This window comes from Carcharhinus amblyrhynchos, chromosome 1, assembly GCF_965287045.1.
Source record: "Carcharhinus amblyrhynchos chromosome 1, sCarAmb.v2.hapA, whole genome shotgun sequence".
NCBI classification, from domain to species: Eukaryota; Metazoa; Chordata; class Chondrichthyes; order Carcharhiniformes; family Carcharhinidae; genus Carcharhinus; species Carcharhinus amblyrhynchos.
Genome location: NC_137324.1, coordinates 73,804,993 through 73,832,207, shown reverse-complemented (window position 1 = coordinate 73,832,207; position 27,215 = coordinate 73,804,993). Strand labels below are relative to the sequence as shown.

The 27,215-nt window shown below is 41.1% G+C and overlaps 1 protein-coding gene across 6 annotated transcripts in view; it reads left to right on the top strand.

Moving 5' to 3' along the window:
• The window catches only part of LOC145341960 (calcium uptake protein 3, mitochondrial-like), a 177,398-nt gene that overhangs the window by 93,182 nt on the left and 57,001 nt on the right, over positions 1-27,215 (top strand). For 2 of the 6 annotated variants that reach the window (XM_080187092.1, XM_080187065.1), the window contains exons 6-8: positions 1,405-1,487; positions 21,466-21,540; positions 21,914-21,955. In XM_080187092.1, the coding sequence (XP_080043218.1) occupies positions 1,405-1,487; positions 21,466-21,540; positions 21,914-21,955 (200 nt within the window). The remainder of the gene's footprint in view (positions 1-1,404; positions 1,488-21,465; positions 21,541-21,913; positions 21,956-27,215) is intronic. The other 4 variants (XM_080187109.1, XM_080187083.1, XM_080187100.1 and 1 more) reach the window with 2 other exon arrangements.

The following is a 27,215-nucleotide window of genomic DNA, read 5'->3' as shown; positions in this document are numbered from 1 at the left end:
TTCATCTTTGATCTGCTACATAGTTTCATCCAAGCTCAAAGCAAACTTGAATAACTCGTCTTACTCCAGAACAGGGTCCTTCAAGTCTGAACGACAATAATTTTGAATCTTAGTTATCTGCCATCTGCATTCTGATTTGTTCCATTTCATTTTGGGACATGTTTTTCCTTATTCTTTACTTAACCAGTTCTTTATGGACTAAAAGGGAAAACGCTGGAAAATCTCAGCAGGTTTGGCAGCATCTAAGGAGAGAAAAGAGCTGACGTTTTGAGTCCTCAGCTCTTTTCCCTCCTTACAGGTGTTGCCAGACCTGCTGAGATTTTCCAGTGTTTTCCCTTCTGGTTTCAGATTCCAGCAACTGCAGTAATTTGCTTTTATCTATAATGGACTAGCCTTTTTTGTTTTATGAGGGGTTTACTGTTCTTTTGTTCCAGATTGTTCTGTAATTCAATTAATTCATCTGGAACTGTTCTTAAAATGTAATTACATGAAGTACTTATTTATTATGTTCTCACCTGTATATCCTTGTTTGGCAATACAAAAAATTTGTTGCAAAATTGCTTTGCATTTCAGCAGCTTGAGATGTTTTTCCATATTTAAGACATAAAATGGTCTTAGTCGATAACATTTCTCAATAATTTAGTAAGCGCTGGAAACTTAAGAAAGAAAACAATAAGGCTGGAATTTTCCAGGCCTTCCTGCTGGTGGGATCTTCCACTCCTGCCAAAGGTGACCTCCTGTGATGGATTCCCCAGCGATGTGTCCAGTGAGCAACGCAAATGGCCATTGACATAAGTGGGACCAGACAGTCCCGCCTGTAGCCAATGGTGACCCACTTCCATTGTGGAAAATCTCTGTGGTTTGGGGATTGCACAAAATCCTGGCTTCGGCATCATTAAATATAATGAAGCAGGAAATTAGTGTAAACCAAAGCGGAAGCAGTTTGCACCTATACTTATCAACATTGATTCCCTGTCTTACTTTTTGATCATGCTTCCTTTTGGTAGATTTTAATCGCATAAACTTAAACCTAAAGAAATCTTGCTTTAACATTACTGGCTCATAACACAATTTACCTCTTAATTTACATCTCTTTTAATGATGTTTAACTGTGAATATCTATGCTAGTCTCTTATGAATTGATAGTAATATATCTGAAATGCATTCATTGATATAGCTCTTAAATGCCTTGAGACATTTTACTACGTGAAATATGAAATAAATGTAGGTTGCTGTTATACCATAAATGTCTATTTAATACTTTTAACACCCTTAAAATGTTGGTTTCTTGGTGGACCTGTAGATTTATAGAGTGCAAAATGGAATTTAAGCACAGAAAGATTTTGCATACATCGGTTGTCTCTTTTATAACTAATATATTGATATTTTGAAAATATGTTGCAGAACCTCATGCAGGTTTTAAAATTGCTTTCAACATGTTTGATACTGATGGAAACAAAATGGTGGACAAGAAGGAGTTCTTAGTGGTACGTAATTTATCCTGTCTATTTGGAATTGAATTTTATTTTATTGCAATTGAATAAAGAAAATACTTCCTTGAATTTTTGTATAGATTTCAAATTTACAATAATGGTTGGTTTTGATAATGATCAGGAATTTTTCCTTAAAAGCCTTCTATCATAATCACGTTGTGGTAGTTGAATTTAAATTTTCTGAGATTTATAATAATTGTTCTCACTACCATTTCCCCCCTCTCTGTCCTGTATGCATACACACACTCCCATATTAAACAAAGTACTACTGTCAAATATCACAGGATTACTGAATTGTTGCAGTACTGAAGGAAGCTTTTTGGTCCATCGTGACTGCACCAGCTGTCAGAATGAGCAATTCACCCAGTGCCATTCCCCTGTCTTCTTCCTGTAAGCTTGTACATTCTTCCTTTTCAAGTAAGTCTCATTCCTTTTTAAATGTTTCAATTGACCCTGAATCCACCTGGCTTTCAGTGCATTCCAGACCTTAACCACTTGCTGCATTAAAATTTTTTTCTAATATCACTTTTGCTTCATTTGCTAATTACTTTAAATATCTACATTTTTATTCTCAATCCTTTCAAAGAACAAAGAAAATTACAGCACAGGAACAGGCCCTTCAGCCCTCCAACTCTGCACCAACCGTGCTTCCTGTCTGAACTAAAACCCCCTATCCTTCCAGGGCACACTGTCGGCGGCACTGTGGCACAGTGGTTAGCACTGCTGCCTCACAGCATCAGGAACCCGAGTTTGATTTCCGGCTTGGATCACTGTCTGGAGTTTGCACGTTCTCTTCGTGTCGGCGTGGGTTTCCTTCATGTGCCTTAGTTTCCTCCCACAGTCAGAGTGACATGCTGGTGAGGTACATTGACCCAAACAGGCGCTGAAGTGTGGCGACTAGGGGAATTTCACAGTAACTTCATTGCACCCTTTCCCACTAACTTAATTGCAGCCCTCCTTATGAGTAATCAATTAACTTTTAGTTTTACCCCTCTATTCCCATCCTATTCATGTATTTGTCACGTCGTCCCTTAAAAGTCATTATTATATCTGCTCTACTACTCCCCTGGCAGCAAGTTCCAGGCACCCACCACACTTTGTTTAAAAAAAACTTGCCTCTTACATCTCCTTTAAATCGTGCTCCTCGCATCTTAAACCTATGCCCCCTAGTAATTGACTCTTCCACCCTGGGAAAAAGCTTATGACTATGCACTCTGTCCATGCTCCTCGTAATCTTGTAGACTTCTGTCAGGTTGCCCCGCAAGCTCCGTCGTTCCACTGAGAACAAACCAAGTTTCTCCAACCGTTCCTCATAGCTAATGCCTTCATACCAAGTGACAGCCTGGTAAATCCCTTCTGTACCCTCTCTTAAGCCTCCACATCCTTCTGGTATTGTGGCGACCAGATTTGAACACTATGGGCCTGATTTTCGGGCATAAAATCACTGTAAATTCGGACGTCGGGCCTGAAACGTGATCTGCACCCAAATCTGAGCAGATTGCGCCTTTACCAACACCCGATTTAGCATGCATTTAAATCAATTTAATGAACCGAGCGCCCAACTCTACCGCCAAATCCCACTTTGCTGTCTTCGGGTCCATTCCGGATCTGCGGTGTTATCAACCTGCAGAATAAAAATCTGAAGCAGATTCCTATTCTGCAGGGGAACCTCCGAAGCCCATCCTCCTCAAACACCCTTTGCAGACCCCCCGCTAACCACCCTGGCAGATCCACTCCCTGCAATCTGGCCCCCCTGGGAGGCAGGCCCCCCCAGTAGAGCACACCCCTAACCTACTTCGATCACTGCTCTCCCTCCACCATCCTTCTGACCTACAGTCGTTGGACAGCCTGTAGCATCTTCATGGCCTTCCACTGGCGTCTGCTGGAGGAGGGGGGCGAGCTCAGATGGATCTCTGGTTGGGGGGGTGGGGTTGTGTGGGTGGTGGTGGTGGGGTGCAGTGGTGGAGGATGGGTGGGGGGAGATGGACTTGGAGGAATCTCTATATTGTAAGTGCGGCTGAGCTAAGGTTCGATAGAGCTTATGACTTGCCCATTTTTAAACTCGAATGCCGCAGACATAGAAGGCATACGTACCATATGCCTTCTTGACTCCCTTCTTCACCTGTGTTGTCACTTTCAGTGACCTCTCTACATGTACACCCACATCCCCTGCCCATCAATACTCTTAAGGGTTCTGCCTTTTACTGTGTATTTCCCATGTGTATTAGGCCTTCCAAAATGCATTATCTCACATTTGTCTGTATTAAACTCCATCTGTCCGCCCAAGTCTCCACCGATCTATGTCCTGCTGTATCCTCTGATGGCCTTCATCGCTATCCGCAGTTCCACCAACCTGTTCCCGAACTATTTCCCTACTAAAATGTTGACCATCTGGCCTGCCGCATTCCCCAATACCAGGTCCAGTACAGCCACTTCCCTAGTTGGACTATCTATTTACTATATCAAGAAGCACTCCTGCATGCTCTGTCCCACCCGCACCCCTAACACTAAGTGAGTCCCAGTCAATATAGGGGAAGTTAAAATCATCAACCACAACAAGCCTGTTATTTTTACACCTTGCCAAAATCTGCCTACATATCTGTTCCTCTGTCTCCCGCTGGCTGTTGGGAGGCCTATAGTAAACCCCCAACATTGTGACTATACCCTTCCTATTCCTGCATTCCATCCATATTGCCTTGCTATATGAGCCCTCCGAGGTATCCTATTAGTACAGCTGTGATATTCTCCTTAACCAGTAGCGCAACACGCCCACCCCTTTTACATCCCCTCTATCCTGCCTGAAACATCTGTATTCTGGAACGTTAAGCTGCCAATCCTGTCCTTCCCTTAACCAAGTCTCTGTAATAGCAACAACATCATAGTTCCAAGTACTAATCCAGGCTCTGAGTTCATCTGCTTTACCGATTATACTTCTTGTATTGAAACAAATGTACTTCAGTCTATCAGATCCTCTTTGATCAGCAACCACACCCTTCCTGCTCTTCCTCTGATCCTTACTGGCCCTACTCTTTCATTCATCTTCAGTTAATTCATTTTTCCTTTGGTTCCCATTCCCCTGGAGGTAAGAATAGTTTCTCCTTATCTACTCTGTGCAGACCCCTCTATCAAGTTTCCTCTCAGCCTTCTTTTCTCCAAGGAAAACAGTCCTAACTTGTTCAATCTGTCTTCATAACTGAAATTCCTCATCTCTGGAACAATTCTCATAAATCTTTTCTGCATTGTCTCCAATGCTTTTGCATTCTTTCTAAAGCCTAGATTCCAGAACATGATGCAATATTGCAGCTGAAGCTGGACTGTCTTAGACAAGTATTATGAGTCTTATGCGAGTTCAATACAACCCTCTTGATGTTATTTATGCTCTGTGCTCCTATTAGTTTAATCTCAGATATTCAGTGCTTTATTTACTGATCTTTCAACTGTCCTACCACCTTCAATGATTTATGCACATATATACCCAGGTTCCTCCGCTCTTGCATCCACTTTAGAATTGTACCCTTTTTTAATATTGTCTCTCCATGTTCTTCTTGCCAAAATTGATCACTTCATATTTCTCTGCATTGAGCTTTATTTGCCACTTATCCGCCCATTCCACCAACTTGCCTGTATCCTTTTGCATAGATCATTACAGCACAGCACAGGCCCTTCGGCCCTCAATGTTGTGCCGAGCTATGTCCAATCCCAAGATCAAGCTCCCTATAACTCTGGAGTTCTCCATGTGCCTATCCAGTAACCGCTTGAAAGTTCCTAAAGTGTCTGACTCCACTATCACAGTAGGTAGTCCATTCCATATCCCAGCCACTCTCTGAGTAAAGAATCTACCTCGGACACCCCTCCTATATCTCCCACCATGAACCTTATAGTTATGCCCCCTAGTAACAGCTACATCCACCCGAGGAAATAGTCTCTGCACATCCACTCTATCAATCCCTCTCATCATCTTATAGACCTCTATTAAGTTGCCTCTCATCCTCCTCCGCTCCAAAGAGAAAAGCCCCAGCTCCCTCAACCTTTCCTCATAAGACCTACCCTCCAAACCAGGCAGCATCCTGATAAATCTCCTCTGCACTCTCTCCAATGCTTCCACATCCTCCTTATAACGAGGTGACCAGAACTGAACACGCTATTCCAAATGTGATCTCACCAACATCCAGCATAGTTGCAGCATAACCCCACAGCTCTTAAACTCAAACCCCCTGTTAATAAATGCTAACACACTAAAAGCCTTCTTCACAGCTCTATCCACTTGAGTGGCAACCTTCAGAGATCTGTGGATATGAACCCCAAGATCTCTCTGTTCCTCCACATTCCTCAGAACCCTGCTGTTGACCCTGTAATCCGCATTTAAATTTGTCCTACCAAAATGAATCACCTCGCACTTATCAGGGTTAAACTTTTCGGCCCAGGTCTGCATCCTGTAAATGTCTCTCTGCAGCCTGCGAGACCCTCCACCCCATCCACTACTCCACCAATCTTGGTGTCGTCAGCAAATTTACTAACCCACCCTTCAGCCCCTTCTTCCAAGTCATTGATAAAAATCACAAAAGCAGAGGACCCAGCACTGACCTGTGTGGTACACCACTGGTAACTGGCCTCCAGTCTGAAAATTTTCCCTCCACCACCACCCTGTGTCTTCTATGATACAGCTAGTTACTTATCCAATTGGCCATGTTTCCTTCTATCCCACACCTCCTTACTTTCTTCATGAGCCTACCATGGGGAACCTTATCAAATGCCTTATTAAAATCCATGCATACGACATCAATTGCTCTACCTTCGTCCACACACTTAGTTACCTCCTCAAAGAATTCAGTCAAATTTGTGAGGCAGGACTTACCCCTCATGAAACCGTGCTATCTCGAATTAAATTGCATCTTTCCAAATGGTCATAAATCCTATCTCTCAGGACCTTTCCCATTAACTTACCAACCACTGAAGTAAGACTAACTGGCCTGTAATTACCAGGGTCATTCCTGTTTCCTTTCTTGAAGAGAGAAACAACATTTGCCACTCTCCAGTCCTCTGGCACTATCCCTGTGGACAGTGAGGACCTAAAGATCAAAGCTAAAGGCGCCACAATCTCATCCCTTGCCTCCCAAATTATACTAGGATGTATCCCATCTGGCCCAGGGGGCTTATCCACCCTCAGGTTTTTCAAAATTGCTAATACATCTTCCCTCAGAACATCTACTTCCTCCATCCTATCAGCCTGTATTACGCACTCTTCCCCAAAAACATGGCCCTTCTCCTTAGTGATCACTGTTGAAAAGTATTCATTCAATGCCTCACCTATCTCTTCTGACTCCATGCACAAGTATCCTTAACTGGCCCTAACCTCTATCCACTACTATCCTTGACTGGCCCTAACCTCACCCTGGTCATTCTTTTATTTCTCACACTAGAGTAAAAAGCCTTGGGGTTTTCTTTTATCCAACCCACCAAGGACTTCTCACGCCCCCTGCTAGCGCTCCTAAGCCCTTTCTTTAACTTATTCCTAGCTAACTTGTAACACTCAAGCGACCCACCTGAACCTTGTTTTTTCATCCTTACATACACTTCCTTTTTCCTCTGGACAAGACATTCAACCTCCTTTGTAAACCATGGACCCCTCAGTCAGCCATTTCCTCCCTGCCTGCCAGGGACATACCTATCAAGGACAGGCAGTATTTGTTCCTTGAAAAAGCTCCACTTTTCGTTTGTGCCCATACCTGACAGCTTCTGCTCCCATCTTATGGTCCTTAATTCTTGTCTAATTGCACCATTATTACCCCTGCCCTAATTATAAACCTTGCCCTGTCGTGTGACGCTATCCCTCTCCATTGCAATAATGAAGGTCACCAAATTGTGGTCACTATCTCCAAAGTGCTCTCTCACAAATCTAACACTTGGCCCGGTTCATTACCCAGTACCAAGTCCAATGTGGCCCCATCTCTTGTTGGCTTATCCGCATATTGTGTCAGGAAACTCTCCTGCACACACTGTACAAAAATTGTCCCATCCGAATTATTTGACCTATAAAGGTTCCAATCAATATTTGGAAAGTTAGTCACCCATGATAACTACCCTGTGACTTCCACACCTATCCATAATCTGCTTTGCCATTTCCTCCTCCACATCTCTATTACTATTTGGGGGCCTGTAGAAAACTCCTAACAACATGACCGATCCTTTCCTATTTCTAATTTCAGCCCATATTACCTCAGTAGGCAGATTGCCCTCGAAATGCCTTTCAGCAGCCATTAAACTATCCTTGATTAAAAATGCTGCTACTCTACCTCTTTTACCGCCATCCCTACTCTTACTGAAACATCTATACCCCGGAACTGCCAACAGCCATTCTTGTCCCTGTTCTAACCATGTCTCCGTAATGGCCACAACATCATAATCCCAAGTACCAATCCGCACTCCAAGTTCACCTGCCTTATTCCTGATCCTCCTTGCTTTGAAGTAGATACTCTTCAATCCACCATCCTGTCTGCCTTTACGCTCCTGCGACCTTGGTACCTTCCTTAGTACTTCGCGATCCTCAACACTGGCTTTTGGACTACATCTTATTTTCCCAAGTTCCACATTATCTTCCTCACAGTTCACAACATTCTCAGTTTTGTCTCATCTGTAGATTTTGAAATTGTGCCCTGCACACCAAAGTTTAGGTAATGTTTTCACATGGAAAAGCAAGTGTTCCAAATAATAACTGGGAAACTCCACTACAAACTTTCCTTGAGCCCAAAAAACATTAATTACCCACTGTGCTCTGTTTCCTGACACTGAGCTATTTCCATATCCATGTTTCTACTGTCCCTTTTATTTCATGAGCAATAACTTTGCTTCCAAGTCTGTTGTGTGGCACTGCATCAGATGTCTTTTTGAAGTCTCTGTGCACCATATCAACAGCATCGCTCTTGTCATTAGTTCATTTAATTTTGTACTTCACAAAGGGTCTGCCCATCTGCTCCTTATGTGGAGAGCAGGCATTGGACTGGGGTAAACACAGTAAGAAGTCTCACAACACCAGGTTAAAGTCCAACAGGTTTATTTGGTAGCAAAAGTTGAGGGGATTGAGCTATGAGGAGAGGCTGAATAAACTAGGCTTGTACTCGTTAGAGTTTAGAAGAATGAGGGGACATCTCATTGAGACGTATAAGATGATGAATGGGATGGATAGGATAGAGGTGGAGAGACTCTTCCCGCTCAAAAAAGACAGTAGGACTAGGGGGCACAGCCTCAAGATAAAGGGGGGACGGTTTAGAACGGAGTTGAGGAGGAACTTCTTCACTCAAAGGGTGGTGAATCTCTGGAATTCTCTGCCCGTTGAAGTGGTGGAGGCTGCCTCGCTAAATATTTTTAAGAAGCGGGTTGATGGGTTCTTGATAAGAGAGGGGATTAAGGGTTATGGGGAGAGGGCGGGAAAGTGGAACTGAGCCACAACAGATCAGCCATGATCTTATTGAATGGCGGGGCAGGCTCGAAGGGCTAGATGGCCTACTCCTGCTCCTATTTCTTATGTTCTTATGTTCTTAAAAGCCACTAGCTTTCGGAGCGCTACTCTTTCATCAGTTGAGTGGGACTTCAGTTCACAAACAGGGCATATAAAGACACAAATTCAATTTACAAAATAATGGTTGGAATGCAAGTCTTTACAGGGAATCAAGTCTTAAAGGTACAGACAATATGAGTAGAGAGAGGGTTAAGCACAGGTTAAAGAGATGTGTATTGTCTCCAGCCAGGACAGTCGGTGAGATTTTGCAAGCCCAGGCAAATCGTGGGCGTTACAGATAGTGGGACATGAACCCAAGATCCTGGTTGAGGCCGTCCTTGTGTGCTGAACTTGGCTATCAGTCTCTGCTCAGTGACTCTGCGCTATCATGTGTTGTGAAGGTCGCCTTCTCGTGTACATGACTTATCATGTACTATCTCACAACAGTGCAGAGTCATTGGGAGTAGGGAGGCCAGTACAGCCTCTTGGTAATCAGGGCACTACCCCCTGCACCTTGGCAGTGTCCATCTGGTATTGTCTGATTGCCAAGGGGTGGGGCCAAGGATGAATATGCCAGCGACTATAGATGTCGGTTTAGGGAGTTGGAAGAAAGGAAGGATTTGCCAGTGAATATTAATAGTGGTGGTGGGGGAGGGGAATGACACATGTCAGAAGGTCTGGAGAGAAAGCCTGTTTGTGTCTCTGGAGAGAACCATGCTAGTTTTCAGTCAGATTCTGACATGTTGCCTTTCTTTTGGAAGATCCTGCCCTATCTCTGCAGAATTTAATATTTTTCTCTACCCCATGGTCAGTTGAAAAATGCTTAGAGATCTGGTCACAGACTAGATAAAATATACCCTAATGTAACATAAAGTAAAAATGCCCTGTAAACAGGTTAATTCAATTTAGGATATACTAGATTTTGCAATACTGAAGAGGTGAGAATGAAAGATTAAAATCTGCATAGGCTTTAAGCATTACCTGATAATTTGAAGAAAGATAATTGTTACATGTGCTATGCAGTTTACAACATAAAAAAATTTTGATTCTTAATCATTGAAATTTAGTCTGTTTCAAATTTGACAATTATCTTTTCATTCTTCCTTTTCATATTTGAGTGGGTAAATGTAGATTGGTGTAGATGTGGCTTGTTTCAGGTATAGGGTTTGTCTTGAGTAGGGTATCAAAACAGAATGTGTCTATTCAAAGTAACTTCTAAAATACCAAAATGATTTTGAACAATTCATAATGCAGCATCTAACATTTGCCTTTCATAAATGGAAATTAATAGTGGTTGCTCCATAATTAACATATGAATACAAGTAATAGGAACAAGAGAGGGACATTTTGTCCCTTGACCCTGCTCCACTGTTCAGTAAGATCAAGACTGATTTGATTGTGGTCTTAAATCCACAATTTCTGACTGTCATAACCCTTGATTTGTAGATGAGGGAAATGCATTTACATAAGAACTAGGAACAGGAGAAGGCCATTTGGACTCCTGAGCCTGATCTAGCATTTAGTAAGACCATGGCTGATCTTCTCGTGGACTCAGTTCCACTTACCCACCTGCTCACTATGACGTTCGTTTACTGTTCAAAAATTTATCTATCCTTGCCTTAAAAACATTCACTGAAATAGCCTCAATTGCTTAACTGGGCAGGGAATTCCACAGATTCACAATCCTTTGTGTGAAGAAGTTCCTCCTCAACTCAATCCTAAGTCTGCATCCCCTTATTTTGAGGCCATATACCCTTGTTCTAGTTTGACCTGCCAGTGGAAACTACTTCCCTGCTTCTATCTTAACAATTCCCTTCATAATCTTATATGTTTCTATAAGATCTCCCCTTGTTCTTCTGAATTCCAGTGAGTATAGCCCCAGTCTACTCAGTCTCTCCTCATAAGCCAACCCTCTCAACTCCAGAATCAACCTAGTGAATCTCCTCTGCACCCTCTCCAGTGCCAGTATATCCTTTCTCAAGTAAGGAGACCAAAACTGTACATAAGAACATAAGAAATAGGAGCAGGAGTAGGCCATCTAGCCCTTCGAGCCTGCCCTGCCATTCAATAAGATCATGGCTGATCTGTCGTGGCTCAGTTCCACTTTCCCGCCCACTCCCCATAACCCTTAATCCCCTCTCTTATCAAGAACCCATCAACCCGCTTCTTAAAAATATTTAGCGAGGCAGCCTCCACCACTTCAACGGGCAGAGAATTCCAAAGATTCACCACCCTTTGAGTGAAGAAGTTCCTCCTCAACTCCGTTCTAAACCGCCTCCCCTTTATCTTGAGGCTGTGCCCCCTAGTCCTACTGTCTCTTTTGAGCGGGAAGAGTCTCTCCACCTCTATCCTATCCATCCCATTCATCATCTTATACGTCTCAATGAGATCTCCCTCATTCTTCTAAACTCTAACGAGTACAAGCCTAGTTTATTCAGCCTGTCCTCATAGCTCAACCCCCTCAACTCCGGTATCCAGGTGTGGCCTCACCAGCACCTTACGCAGCTGCAACATAACCTCCGTTGTTTTTAAACTCCATCCCTCCAGCAACGAAGGACAAAACTCCATTTGCCTTCTTAATCACCTGCTGCACCTGCAGACCAACTCCTTGTATTCTTGCCCATGGACACCCAGGTCCCTCTGCACAGCAGCATACTGCGAATTTTTTTTTACCATTTAAATAATAGTCCATTTTGCCGTTATTCCTACCAAAATGGATGACCTCACATTTACCAACATTGTACTCCATCTACCAGACCCTCACTCACTCACTTAGACTATCTATATCCCTTTGCAGACTTTCAGCATCCTCTGCACACTTCGCTCTGCCACTCATCTTAGTGTCATCTGTGAATTTTGACACACTACACTCGATCCCCAACTCCAAATCATCTATGTAAATCGTAAACAGTTGCAGTCACCAACACTGATGTCTGAGGCACGCCACTAATCACTGATTGCCAACCAGAAAAACACCCATTTACCCCCCATTCTTTGCTTTCTGTTAGTTAACCAATCCTCTGTCCATGCTAATACATGACCCATAACATCGTGCACCTTTATCTTACGTTGCAGTCTTTGGTGCAGCACCTAAGATTGTCAAATGCCTTCTGGAAATCCAGATATACCACGTCCACGGGTTCCCTGTTGTCCACTGCACGTGTAATGTTCTCAAAGAATTCCACCAAATTAATCAAACATGACCTGCCTTTCATGAACCCATGCTGCATCTTACCAATGGGACAATTTATATCCAGATGTCTCGCTATTTCTTCCTTGATGGATTCAAGCATTTTCCCTACTATAGCAGTTAAGCTAACCGGTCTATAGTTACCCGCCATTTGTCTACCTCCTTTTTTAAACAGTGGCATCACACTTGCTTTAATTTACTTGGATTTCACAAAGACTTTTAATAAGGTCTTATGTGGAAGCCATATAGCAATGGTAAGTGCCTATGGGGTCCAAGGAAATTTGACAGATTGGATCCAGAATGGCTGAGTGGCAGGAAGCAGAGAGTGATGGTCGAGGGGAGGTTTTCAGACTGGAAGCCTGTGTCCAGTGGGGTCCCCAGGGATCAGTGTTGGGGCCCCACGCTGTTCGTGGTTTATATAAATGATTTAGACTTGAATGTAGAAGACTTGATCAGTAAGTTTGCAAACGATATGAAAATTAGTGGGGTGTTAAATGGTGAGGAGGATAGTCTTAGATTACCGAAGGATATGGATGGGCTGGTCAGATGGGCTGATCAGTGGTAAACGGGAATCAATCCAGATAAGTGTGAGATGGTGCACTTGGGCAGGACAACAAAGCAAGGGAATACAGGATGAATGCAGGATCGGATGCACTGAGAATCAAAGGGACCTTGGTGTGCGTGTACGTTGATCCCTTAAGGTAACAGGACAGGTGGATAAAGTGGTTAAGAAGGCATAAGGTATACTTGCTTTAATTAGCTGAGACATCAGGTTTAAGAGCAAGGAGGTTACGCTGAAACTGTATGAAACATTGATTAGGTCACAGCTAGAGTATTGTGTGCAGTTCTAGAATCCACAATATAGGAGGGATGTTATAACACTGTGATAGTATAAGCAGAGGAAATTTACCAGGGTGTTGCCTGGACAAGAGAGTTTTAGTTTTGAAGAGAGATTGAATAGACTGGGATTGTTTTCCTTAGAGGACAGGAGACTGAGAGGGGACGTGATTGAGATGTATATAATTAGGAGGGACATAGAGTTAACAGGAAGAAACTTTTCCCCTTGATGGAGGGATTAATAATTAGGGACCATAGATCTAAGTTAAGAGTTGGAAATTAAGAGGAGATGTGAAGAAAATCTTTTTCACCCAGCGAGTGGTCGGAGTCTGGAACTCTGCCTGAAAGGGTGATGGAGGCAGAGACTCTTTTAATGTTTAAGAGGTGTTTAGATGTGCACTTGCATGCCAGGCCATACAAGGCTATGGGCCAAGTGCTAGAAAATGGAATTAGAATAGTTGGGTGATTTGTCTTTTACTGGCGCAGACATGATGGGTTGAAGGGCCTTTTTCTGTGCTATTTTTCTCTATGATTATGATTTCCTTGTAGATCAAAAAATCTATCTAGTTCAAACTTGAATATATTTAATAACCCAGCCTTCGCTGCTCTCTAGGGTAGAGAATTCCAAAGAAATTCCCCCTGTCTTTGTCTTAAATAGATGCCCTTTATTCTGAAAACATACCTCTAGTTCTAAAATTCCCCATGAAGGAAGCCATCCTGCCAGTATCTACCCTTCTAAGCCCTCTCGGAAAGTTATATGTTTCAAAAAGATCGCTTCTCATTCTTCTGAACTCCAATGAGTGTGGGCCCAACCTGTTCATAAAACAACCTCTTCATCCTAGGTATCAGCCAAGTAAACTTGAACTGCCTCTAATGCAAGTATATCCCTCCTTTAAATAAAGAGACCAAAACTGTGCACAGTACTCTTGATGTGATCTCACTAATGCCTTGCACAACTGAAGAGACACTACCCTAACTACCTATTGTTAATGTAAGTTTGTCTGCACTATTGGAAAACTGAAATTAGCTGAAATCCAAAGCGCAATCAGCCCCATGGGTTTTGGATAATGAATACTCAACTTGTATTATGATTTTCTAAATATTCTGCTACTGCTTCTAGTAGCAATAGATTGCTATGTTTCCAAATGACAAATGTTAGACTAATTGGCCTACAATTCTCTGTTTTCTGTCTCTCTCCCTTTTTGAATAAAGGTGTTACATTTGCAGTTTTCCAATCCACTGGAATCTTTCCAGAATCTCAAGATCAAGAGGATTTGTTAACCTTTTGGGAAGGAAATCTGCTTTCCTTACCTTGTCTGGTCTACATGTGTCTCCAGACCCACAGCACGGTAGTTGACTCTTAAAGGCTCTCAGTTCAAGGGCAGTTAGGGATGGGCAGTAAATATTGGCCTAGCCAGTGATGTCCACATGTCATGAATGAATTTTTAAAAAACTTCCTAGTTATCATGGATGGAATGTCTTTCCATAGAACCATAGAAAATTACAGCTCAGAATCAGGCCTTTTGGCCCTTCTTGTCTGCGCCGAACCATTTTTAGCCTAGTTCCACTGATCTGCACTTGGACCATATCCCTCCACACCCCCCTCATCCATGAACCCATCCAAGTTTTTCTTAAATGTTAAAAGTGACTCCACATTTACCACTTTATCCGGCAGCTCATTCCACACTCCCACCACTCTCTGCGTGAAGAATCCCCCTCTAATATTCCCTTTAAACTTTTCTCCTTTCACCCTTAACCCGTGCCCTCCTGGTTTTTTCGTTCTCTAGCCTCAGTGGAAAAAGCCTGCTTGCATTCACTCTATCTATACCCAGCAAAATCTTTCTTATGGAGTTTTTCTTTCTCAGAAAAGAGTTATGTACAGTTGATGTTGTCTACGTGGACTTTAGCAAGGGCTTTGACAAGGTACTGCATGGTAGGTTGTTGCATAAAGTCAAATCTCACAGGATCCAGGGTGAGGTATCTAAATGGATACAAAATTGGCTTCTTCACAGAAGCCAAAGGGTGGTTGTAGAGAGTTGTTTTTCAAACTGGAGGCCTGTGACCAGCGGTGTGCCTCAGGGATCAGTGCTGGGTCCACTGTTATTTGTCATTTATATTAATGATTTAGCTGAGAATATAGGGGGCATGGTTAATAAGTTTGCAGATGACACCAAGATTGGTTGCATGGTGGACAGTGAGGAAGGTTATCTCCAATTGCAGCGGGATCTTAATCAGTTGGGCCAGTGGGTTGACAGATGGCAGATGGAGTTTAATTTGGACAAATGCGAGGTGGTGCATTTTGGTAGATTGAACCAGGGCAGTAGGGAGAGTTACAGAACAAAGAGATCTAGGGGTACATATTCATAGTTCCTTGAAAGTGGAGTCACAGGTGGACAGAATGGTGAAGAAAGCATTTGGCATGCGTGGTTTCATTGGTCAGAACATTGAATACAGGAGTTGGGAAGTCTTATTGAAGTTGTACAAGACATTGGTAAAGCCACACTTGGAATACTGTGTGCAATTCTGGTCACCCTATTATAGAAAGGATATTATTAAACTAGAAAGCGTGCAGAAAAGATTTAAACTTGATGGTTTGAGTTATAAAGAGAGGCTGGATAGACTGGGACTTTTTTCTCCGGAGCGTAGGAGGCTAAGGGGTGACCTTGTAGAGGTCTATAAAGTAATGAGGGGCATAGACAAGGTAGATAGTCAATATCTTTTCCCAAAGGTAGGGGGAGTCTAAAACTAGAGGGCATAGGTTTAAGGTGAGAAGGGAGAGATACAAAAGTGTCCAGAGGGGCAATTTTTTCACACACAGGGTGGTGAGTGTCTGGAACAAGCTGCCAAAGGTAGTAGTAGAGGCGGGTACAATTTTATCTTTTAAAAAGCATTTAGATAGTTGCACAGGTACGATGAGGATAGAGGGATATGGGCCAAACGCGGGCAATTGGGATTAGTTTAGGGGTTTTTTAAAAAAAAAAGGTGGTGTGGACAAGTTGAGCTGAAGGGCCTGTTTCCGTGCTGTAAACTCTATGACTGACTAAGACTCTATTATGAAAATATCTCATTAAATGTCTGCCACTGCTTTGCTTCTGTCTAACCTTTATTTTCCCAATCCACTTTAGACAACTCTGTCTTCATACTTTGTAATTGCCTTTATTTAAATTTAAGACACATGTCTCAGACCCATGTTTCTTACACTCAAACTGAATGTGAAATTCAGTCATGTTATGATCACTGCTGCCTGGAGGATCTTCTTACTATGAGGTCATTTATTTATCCTGATGCGTTACACTTTGCAAGTCGTAGCCTGTTCCCTGGTGGTTCCAGAACATATTTTTCCAAAAAATTATTCCAAATACATTGTATGAACTCATCCTCAAAGCTAACTTTGCCAATTTGATTTATCAATCTATATGAAGATTTTTACAGTAGCTTTCCTACAAGCCCCCCCCCCTTCATTTCTTGTTTTGTACTTTGTCCTACATTGTAACTATTGTTCAGGACACCCACAAACTATTCCTATCAGTGACAAATTTCCCTTGCTATTTAGTTTTTCTGTACAAATTGATACTATATCTTGATCTACCTAGCCAAGATCATTTCTCAGCAATGTCATGGCCTTATCTATTTTTAACAGACATGACCCACCTACTTTTTCTTTCTTCCTATCTTTCCAAATCCTTGAAAGGTCTGTTCTTTTGTCTCCTTACAGATGCTGCCAGACCTGCTGAGATTTTCCAGCATTTTCTCTTTTGGTTTCAGAGTCCAGCATTCGCAATAATTTGCTTTTATCCTTGAATGTCTTGGTCATTTTACAACCATATCTTTGTAATAACTATAATTTCACATCCAATAATTTCGGTCTTGATGTCAATTCATCCATTATATTATGAGTGCTGTATGTATTGAGAAAAAGAGCCTTTAATTCAGTATTTTTACCAATTTTCCCGACTCTGACCATATTTACAGATGTTTGCACACTCTGTCACTCCCTGTTGAACTCTGATTATCATTAGGCATAAAACTACCATGAACAATTGCCTTGATCTTCATCATTAATTCTCCCTTCATATGAACCCTTTCACCTCCCCCACTCGATCTATTTAATTTGAATTTCTATGGCCCTAGTTAAGCCATTCACCAGGACATTGGTCCAGCACTGTTCAAGTGAAACCCTCCCAAAGCTACAGCTCCCTTTTTCCCCTGGTATTGGTGCTAGTCCTCTGTGAATTGAAACCCATTTCTCCTACCCCAATGTGTGAGCTATGTATTCAACTCTCTGATCTTATTTACCATGTATCAGTTTGCTGATTGCTGAGGTAGTAATTCAGGTATTGGTATCTTTTTGGTTGTGCTTTTAAATTTAGCCTTGAGCTGCTCATAATCCCTCAACAGACTCTCCTTACTCCTACGTCTGTCATAGGTATCCACATGGGTCATGATCCTTCCCTTCCCACTCCCAAGTTCCTCTCCAGCTCGGAGATTTCCTAATCTTGCACCAGGCAGAAACCACAGCCTTTTTGGCTCATGTTCTTGGCTACAGAGAACAGTGCTATACAGAAGTGTTTATTCCCCTACTGATACTGTTCCCTTCTACCACTACATTCATTTTTATTCCATAACTCCATTCCCTTTCAGTTTCTCATCCTCGATGTATACCCTATTGTCATCAACACATGCTGCAAGGACCTTGAGCCTGTTGGACAAGTGCACGGACTGCAGCTCTGCTCCTACCTAATACCTTCGGTATCCCCGCACTTGCCTCACATAGTTATACCCTCCTGTTCCTAACCATAGACAAATCTAAATTTCTGGAACTAACTTTCACCTCCTTAGTACATTGTAGTGTTTGGACTCCAGCTCACTAACTCTTGAGCCAAAGTTGCTCGAGCTGCCAACACTTACTGCAGTTGTGCTTGTTATGGATTATGCTGTTGTTCACCAGGTCCTACAGCTGCAGTCCATCACCTGCAAAAGTAATCTTTATTGTAGTTTGTTTAACTGATTAGGGTTACAAGTTTAGAAATGTCACTATTATTGTTTGTACTTATATGAAGTAGCTTAACTTGATAAACTATAAATTAATGCAGTACTTGCATCTCCCTGGTGCTAGTTTAAACAACTACCCTACTTTAGAGAAAAAAGAAACCTTGAAAATCACTAATCAATCACCTACTTGTTTACCCAGTTAATGTCTCTGGACTTGGCTCTCAAGTCTCACTGTCTCTTGCTCTGCTCTTAAACCACTCCTTGTTCTGTAAAAGCCATTAGCATCATTATGGGAGATTAAGACCAGCGAAGGGTTGCCTTTGTTCGAAGATGGCTGGGCCAGACTCTCCGCCATATGGCCTTTATTGCTTTGAACCTGCTGCAAGGCATTAGAAGACTAGCCAAAGACATTTTGTCAGCTCAGCAATTGTCCATTTTGAAAATTACAGCTGATGAATAAATATATTTTAATACTTATATTTTTTCTGTCACATCTCATCCATGACATTACTGTCTAACTACATTTTGTGCCGCAATCAGGATTCCTCATTCCGATTGGTTGAAGTTGATTACTCTGTTCATACAGGTCCAGTCCTCCTGAAGAGCGCATTATGCTAAAGTGGACTCCTGATCACTGTAAATTATGCACAAAAGCCCAAGCGAAGGCTGTGGGCAGCTGTGAGTGGTGTATTTGTGCCTTTTATTCACAATGCAAAATGTGAGCTAACAATTTTAACATATGATAGGACAACTTTTTAATTCTGTAAGAAGCAAAGCACTTTGTTTCCCAATTTCTAGAATGTATTGGGGGCAATTTACTGCAACTGTATGTGATGGGGGAGCCCAATGCATCAGTGCAGAAGATGGGGCTGATGCATTTGCAAGCATCTTCAGGCAGCCATGCTGAGTCAATAATCCACTTTGGTCTTCTCCTCACATCCCCAGCAACATACCCAATTCGATTCATTCTAGCAAAATCAAGAAATGGCTGAAGGTACTGGATGCTGCAATTTCTATTGGACCTGACAATATTCTGGCAATAGTACTGGAGACTTGTGCTCACAGCTAGCTGCGCACTGCGTGAGTATGCGGTAAGCGTATAACCTCTTCGGCTCCAGTAATAGTTCTACAAGTTTGGGGTCACTAAATTTCTCTTCTTAAGCAGGCTTTGGAAAGTGAAGCACGCTCTTGTTCAGACATATGTCAACTTATATTGGTAAATGGCAAATCTATTGAAGTGGATTCCAGCACAACTACAACACTGGCATCTACTGGCAATTTGGGAAATTGGCCAGGTATGTCTGATCCAGAAAAAGGAGGACAAATCCTATCCAGCCAATTACTGCCCCATTAGCCTACGCTTGACCATCAGCAGAATGATGAAAGGTGTTGTGGACAGAGTTAGCAAGCAGCACTTAAATCAGTAATAACCTGCTCAGGGAGGCTAGTTTGGATTCAGCCAATTGTAATTGAACAGTACGACAAATTTGAGAGGCTAAATGGTTTACTGCTGTTCCTAATGAATTATAAGTCTTAAAAGAACAATAGTGCTGCTAATGGTGCATCCACATTCACTTAGGTGCTTGGCATTTGTAGAAGCCCATCATAGTATTTGACAATTTCCAAACCATGCAGTGATAAAATCCACTTCAATAGATTTGCCATTTATCAATATAAGTTGACATATGTCTGAACAAGAACATGCTTCACTATCCAAAGCCTGCTTAAGAAGAGAAATTTTGTGACCCCAAACTTGCAGAACTATTACTGGAGCCTAAGAAGTTATACCTTTGCTGCATACTCACGCAGTGCACAGTTAAATTGTTTATCCAGGTAAAATCACCATCATATTTTAGGACACTGGTTCACAAGATTGCTGGATCAGGGAGGATTGGGCCGACACTAGCTCTGGTTATAGATTTTGTTGTTTCAGGCTTCATTAGTGAGCCAACCTGATTGGAAAATAATGAACAGTATCCTAAAATACTGTAAACGTGCATGATTGATGTATCAGATTACTGCATCTGATACAGAGAATCAACTCTGTTCTAATTTCCCATTGTCGTTACAGTGCCAGCCAAACCACCATCCTTATTAATTTATATCTCTGAACTACCCACCGTCCACTGCACCCTACACAGAGCCAAACCCAAGGAAGTGAATTAGTTAGCCGTTAGACAACGACAAATACAATTTAAATCCTCACTTGGCAGTGAGCAGGCACCAGATGTTTCTCCTGAATGGCATAGTGTGCAATGCAGTTCATTACACAATATGCAAGCTTTTTCCCATCAGTCTCGTGACCTTGACTTGCTCACACACCATACCCCATCAAGCTATTGTTCTGTCTGTTCAAACAGGCACAGCTTCAGAAGCAGAAGCTAAAGCAAAATAAACATGGAAGTGTTCACGTATCCAGTTTAGATTTACTTTGGCATTAATTGCTCTTTAAGGTGAAACTTCTCCTTTAGGATGCTGAGCAACAATTGATGTAGGCTGGAGCTCTTTTGCAAACATTCCAGTTTTCTATCACAAACCAACACTGTAGTTTGATCTTGAATCTTATACCCGTTAGTGAGAAGGATAAATCTATTACTTCTGATATCTTTAAGTCTTTCTACATTATCTGTACAAGATGATTTCCAGCATTATTTTCATCCTTTAAAATCTAAATAAGCATTAAATGTATTTGAATTTCAAACTTACAACTTCAGTTTATTTAGTGTTAAAACTGTTACTCACTAATTCTTTATGCATAGTGAACAGATGTTATTTGCACAATTCTGAGGTAATGCACCTTATTGTTCTAAACTCAATGTGCCAGTCACTGTGCATAGTGTGAACCAGCTCTGTCTACTAAAAACAAGACGAATTTGAACCAAATTCATAAAAGAGATTTTATACATGCTATTCTTGGGACAAATGTAGTGTTCAACATATGTTCAATATTTTTGGATTTATAAAAATGTTCTTCTCTTGATATAGGGATAGGTGCAGATGTATGGGTTATTTTCAGTTGATTAAATGTGCTTCGTAAATGTTTGCATCTTAAAAGTGCCAACAGTTGACAATCACTTTAATAGGAAATATTTTGATCTAAACTGGGACATCAGTAAACATTTAACCATAATTAATGCTATGGCAAAATTATATTTGTATTATAAATGGGTATTAATATCATATTTTACCAAGAAATAATCCCATTATAACTATTGGCTATGTTTTATAACAACCTTCAAAAAAAATTGCTTTGAAACTTGCCTTGTTGTAAGCCCATGTGATCACTGCAACATTATTTACTTCTATACTACGTTGATTCTCATGACAATGCTATGGAGTTAGATTTGAACGTAAGTTTCAGAATTGTAGTTTTAACTTTCTGTGAACTTAGCTGTTAATACTGTTGCTTAGAAAGACAACTTTGAATGCAATATAATTCAACATTAATTTTATTGTAGCTTCAAGAAATTTTTAGAAAGAAAAATGAGAAACGAGGGAGAAGAGGTGATGATGAGGAGAAGTCTGCACAGGTGGTGAGCATATGTTATTTTCCTATTTTTGATCTGTGAGGAAGGTGGCTATTTAAAAAGGATATGGACACCAGCTTAACCTTAATAGTATCACTTTCACAATGTTAATTACCGTAACTTCAAAAACCTTGCTGTTAAGTGATAATTTGAGTTTCAGATATAAATCATATTTAACAGATCAAGGTTTCAGAATAAAAGGGGAAAGTACTGATATTAGACCTAGGGGTCCAATTCTATTCTGCCTGCCTGGCGTAACCTGAGAATGTCCTTGTATGACTGATTGTATGTTCTAATTGCTTTGTCTTTTCTTTCCCTTTCCTTTTCTCAATTTCTGACTACAATCTGTAATTTGACACTGCACCATATGGCATGTAAGAATCTGCAACTTTTTGGTTATCAGTATGCTCCTCCTCACAGTGTATGTATTGTTCTTTAATTATATCTAGAATATTAAATTATGCAGGATGCATTATAGTAGCATCAAAATTTAATATATAACTTGATTAACAACATACAATACTTCAAATCTAACTTTTAGTTTCAAAGTATTTGATTCTACTTTACATAATTTTCACTATTCTACTTCTATAGATAATTTATGCATGGTACATTAAATTCTGTATTTAAAAGATTATTCTGAACTGAATCACAGGATTTTGAATTCTAATAACGTTTCCTATAATTCACTTAAAAAATGTCATAAGGCTTGTATACCTTTTAAGATTATGGTTGGATCTAATAACGATGTAACAGTGGTTAATAGCAAACTTCCAGTAAATGCCTTTGCCCGTGTATTGATGAAATGAAAGTACATGTGTATTAGAAGATTATTTTGATTATATGCTGGGGCAGGGAAAAATAGATCAAGTAAAGGTGGGGAAATCCCATTGCCTGAGGTAAGTAATCTGTATCAGATTTTGATTTCCATTTTCATCATATTGAGCAGGTGGAAAACATAAATTTACATAAATGAAAGTTCAACATAGCAATAAAATAATCATTATTTTATATATTATTATCTGTATATAATTTATGAAAGGTCCTAATTGATTTTCAAACATTTCATTGCTTCAGTTGACCATGTAACATTTCACATGCTCATGTGAAATATGGATACCAGGGACCAATTACCTACTTGAGTCTAACTCTGCAATCAAACAAATCTCCCATTCAGACACCCTTTTCAGTGATGAGCAAACTATTCTACAAACCTGTTTCACTAGTTTCTCCTTTCCTGGACACTCTGACAAAGGGTACCATCAGTGCAGAACTGTCATTGTCTCAATGAGTGTAAGGTAGCACTTGTTTAACTCAGCTTGTCACTTGGCCCTCTCCATTGTCTGGATCTCTTGTCAGCTGTGCTCCACTCCAGTCCCAACTCTTGACATCTCCATTCCTTCTCAGCCCCAACAAAAACTTTTCTGCTTCATTCAGGCCACTAATCTACTTGTTTTCTGTGTACAGTATCTGTTGCAGTAGGTTCTATGCTTGCTCATAACCTGTACGTTAAAAAGAGAAAGACCAGCAGTCAAGTGGAGTAGTCATGACAACCTTTAGGAGGAAGAGCTGAGTTCTGGGGAGTTCTAGCAGCCTGTGTACAAAGTCCAGGCAACTCCATTCTTTTATGTTCGTGGCATATTGGTGTTGCTGGCTAGCCAGCACTTATTTCCCATCCTTTGTAGCCCTTGAGAAGGTGATGGTGAGCCCCTTTCTTCGGAACATTACAGTCCATGTGATATAGGTATACCTATAGTGCTACTAAGAAAGGAATTTCTGGATTTTGCCCCTGCAATAGTGAAGGAATGGTGATACCGTTCCAAATCAGGATGATGTAGGCCTTGCAAGGGATCTTACAGGTGGTGGCATTCTCCTGCATTGGCTGCCCTTATTCTTCTAGTTGGTAGAGTTGTGGGTTTGGAAGGTGCTGTCAAAGTACCTTTGGTGAGCTGTTGCAGTTCATCTTGTAAATGGTACATTCTGCTGCTACTGTGCTTTGGTGGTGAAGGAAAGGAATGATTATGGTGGTGGGTAGAGTGCTGGTCAAACAGGCTGTTTTGTCCTGGATGGTTTTGAACTTCTTGAATGTTGTTGGAGCTGCACTCATCTAGGCAAGTCCTCCATCATACTCCTGACTTGTACGTTGTAGATGGTAGACAGGCTTTGGGAAGTCAAAGGTGAATTACTCACTGCAGTTCCTAGCCTTTGACCTGCTTTTGTAGCCACAGTTCTTATATGGCTGGTCCATTTCAGTTTCTGGTCAATGAGTGTCCTCAGGATTGTGGGGATTCAACGATGGTAATGCTATTGAATGTCAAGGAGAGATGATGAGATTCTCTCTTGTTGGAGCTGATCGTGTTCTGGCACTTGTGTGGCGTGAAAGTTACTTGCCACTTGTCAGCCAAAACCTGAATGCTGTCCAGGTCTTGCTGTATCTGGACACAGACTGTTTCATAATCTGAGGAGTTGCAAATGGTATTGATTGTTGTGCATTCATCAGTGAACATCCCCATCTCTGACCTTCTGATGGAGGAAAATCTATTTATCAAGTAACTGAAGATGGCTGGACCTAGACACTACCCTAAAAATCCTTGCAGTGATGCTCTAGAACTGAGATTATTGACTTCCAATAATGACAGTCATATTCTTTGTGCTAGATATGATTCCAACTATTTGTGCTGTATTATTTCTGACTTGCTCTGAAAACCTGTTCTTGGAGCTATTTCCACATTATGAAAAATCTGAACTCATATTCCAGGATTTGCAACTTAAGGTGTATATAAATTAATGGGAGCAATGATTTACAACTTGTAGCTTTTTGGTCTAAAATGCTGCAAAGGCAAAATGCCAGGAGACTCTGCTTAGAGATCAGTGCCTATATCTTTCTAGACCCCCACTGTCTACACTCTGTAATAGTTATAGTCGGAGTTCTCGTCACTCCCTTGTGGCCTAAGCCCTCTAGTTTTTTTTTTCATGCTGTATTACAGTAGCTCCTAGAAAGGCCAGTACCAACTGGTGCTATTTCTGCAGATCCAGTGGTAGGTGGCTCACAGCCCAGCCTTCCTTGTAGGATAAGAACACAAGATAAATTTCTGCACCTAGCTTCTGAGAGACATAGAGGGAAAAATTGTGTATGAGTAGAGTAAGATATTGTTGAAGGAGGGAGGCAGAGAACAACAGAGGGAAGGGCAGAGACACAGGAGTGAGGGTAAAGGGAAGAAGAAACTTACAGAAAAACAGGAAAGATTCAAAACCAAAACAGAAGAAGACCAACTAGAAAGGCTAAATTAGAACAGAGAAATGGAAAGAATTAATGAACCCAGCCATGAATCAAACATACACAAATACAGGAACAGAGAATAAATGCAATGGAGATGAACAGTGATTTAGCAGTTCTTTTGATTTAGAAGTTAGATTGTACATAATCATTAGTTCTCATCCTCAATGGCTGAGACTTTGTGGTAAAATGATAGTGAAAGAACATTGAATACAGGAGTTGGGGCATCTTGTTGAAGTTGTACAAGACATTGGTAAGGCCACAGTTGGAATACTGTGTGCAGTTCTGGTCACCCTATTATAGAAAGGATATTATTAAACTAGAAAGAGTGCAGAATAGATTTACTGGGATGCTACCAGGACTTGATGGCTTGAGTTATAAGGAGAGGCTGGATAGACTGGTACTTTTTTTTTGGAGCATAGAAGGCTGACAGGTAATCTTATCGAGGTCTATAAAATAGTGAGGGGCATAGATCAGCTAAATATTCAATATCTTTTCCCAAATGTAGGGGAATCTAAAACTAGAGGGCAGAAGTTTAAGGTGAGAGGGGAGAGATACAAAAGTGTTCAGAAGGACAATTTTTTCACACAGGGTGGTGAGTGTCTGGAACAAGCTGCCAGAGGTAGTAGTAGAGGTGGGTACAATTTGTCCGTTAAAAAGCATTTAGACAGTTACGTGGGTAAGATGGGTATAGAGGGATATGGGCCAAATGTGGTCAATTGGGATTAGCTTAGGGATTTAAACAAAAGGGCAGCATAGACAACTTGGGACGAAGGGCCTGTTTCCATGCTGTAAACATCTATGACTCTATAACAAAAAACAAAGAAAATTACAGCACAGGAACAGACCTTTGGCCCTCCAAGCTTGCATCGACCATGCTACCTTACTCAACTAAAACCACCTATCCTTCTGGAGACCATACCCCTCTATTCCCATCCTATTCATGTATTTGTCAAAACGCCCTTAAAAGTCACTATTGTATTTGCTTCCACTACCTTCTCTGGCAATGAGTTCCAGGCACCCACCACCCTCTGTGTAAAATAAAATCTGCCTCGTATACCTCCTCTAAACTTTGTCTCTGAAATTGTTCACCATTACTATACCTCTGGATCTGATGACAACTTCTAGTGTCTGCTGCCAATGATTCTACTTTTCAGAGGTGTGCTATTAAGGTCACCCAGACTGCAATTAACTAACACCTTGTTTAATGATGTATATCTGAGTTTTTTAATAGCTAAGTTCAAAATTACTGCTTAAAAAATTTCACTGACCCTAAATGAGAAATTTTACATTTCTGGAGTTTTACATTTCTCCATTATGATAAATTCCACATTTAATTTTTCTTTTAATTTATTACCTTTTAGCTTTTGCCCATGTTCCAGTCATTTATTTTGCTATTTGTAAAATTTAAGTTTAAAAGGGAAGAGATTCATTGATTTTTACTTTCTGGTTTCTTGTCTGTGAAATGGTTCAGTGTGATGGCTGCTGATCCTGATTGATTACATCACTGTTGCTGGACCCCTGGACCCTTTTTTGACTTTACTTCAGAAATAAGCTGACATTGGGAAACTCAAAATCCATACCACAAAAGCACTGGATCTTAAATAAAATCAGAAAATGCAGGGAAAACTCAGCAGGTCTGACAACATCTGTTGAGAGAGCAACAGAATTAATATTTCACATCAATGACCTTTCATGAGTTTTGATGATGGGGGGAATTCTCCAGGCTTGCTCGCATCTGGTGAGAATTGTGATGGTCTGGAGAATTGGACATCAGGTAAAAAACAGATTTGGTGTCGCAGTGCTCCTGGCCCACTCTACTGGTCCTGATCGGGTTCCTGTCCATAGCAGATGGAAACCCCATTATTATACAAGCCCACTAATTGTAATACAGTACTTCAGATGCAGATCCAGGTACCATTTAAATGAATTGAGTATTTCAGCCTCAACCAATTTAGGCAGTAATTTTCAGATGTCTACCATCTTCTGAGTGAAAAAGCTTTTCCTCATGTCCTCTTTAACCCTTCCACCAGCCACCTTAAATCTATGTACCCAGTAATTGACCCCTCAGCTAGGAGAAACAAGTCTTTTCTGTTTGCCCTGTCTAGACCCCTCGTAAATTTATGCACTTCAATTAGATCACCCCTTAAACTCCTCTGTTCTAAGGAAAACAACCCTAGTCTATTCAATCTCTCCTCATAGCTGCAGTTTTCAAGCTTTGGCAAAGTTCTTATAAATCTCAATTCAAATGTCATAGGGCGAATGTTAGATTCTCTCTTGTCGGAGATGGTCATTGCCTGGCACTTGTGTGGCACAAATATTACTTGCCACTTGTCAATCCAAGCCTGAATATTGTCCAGGTCTTATTGTGCTTAGACGTGGACTGCTTCAGTACAAAGGAGTC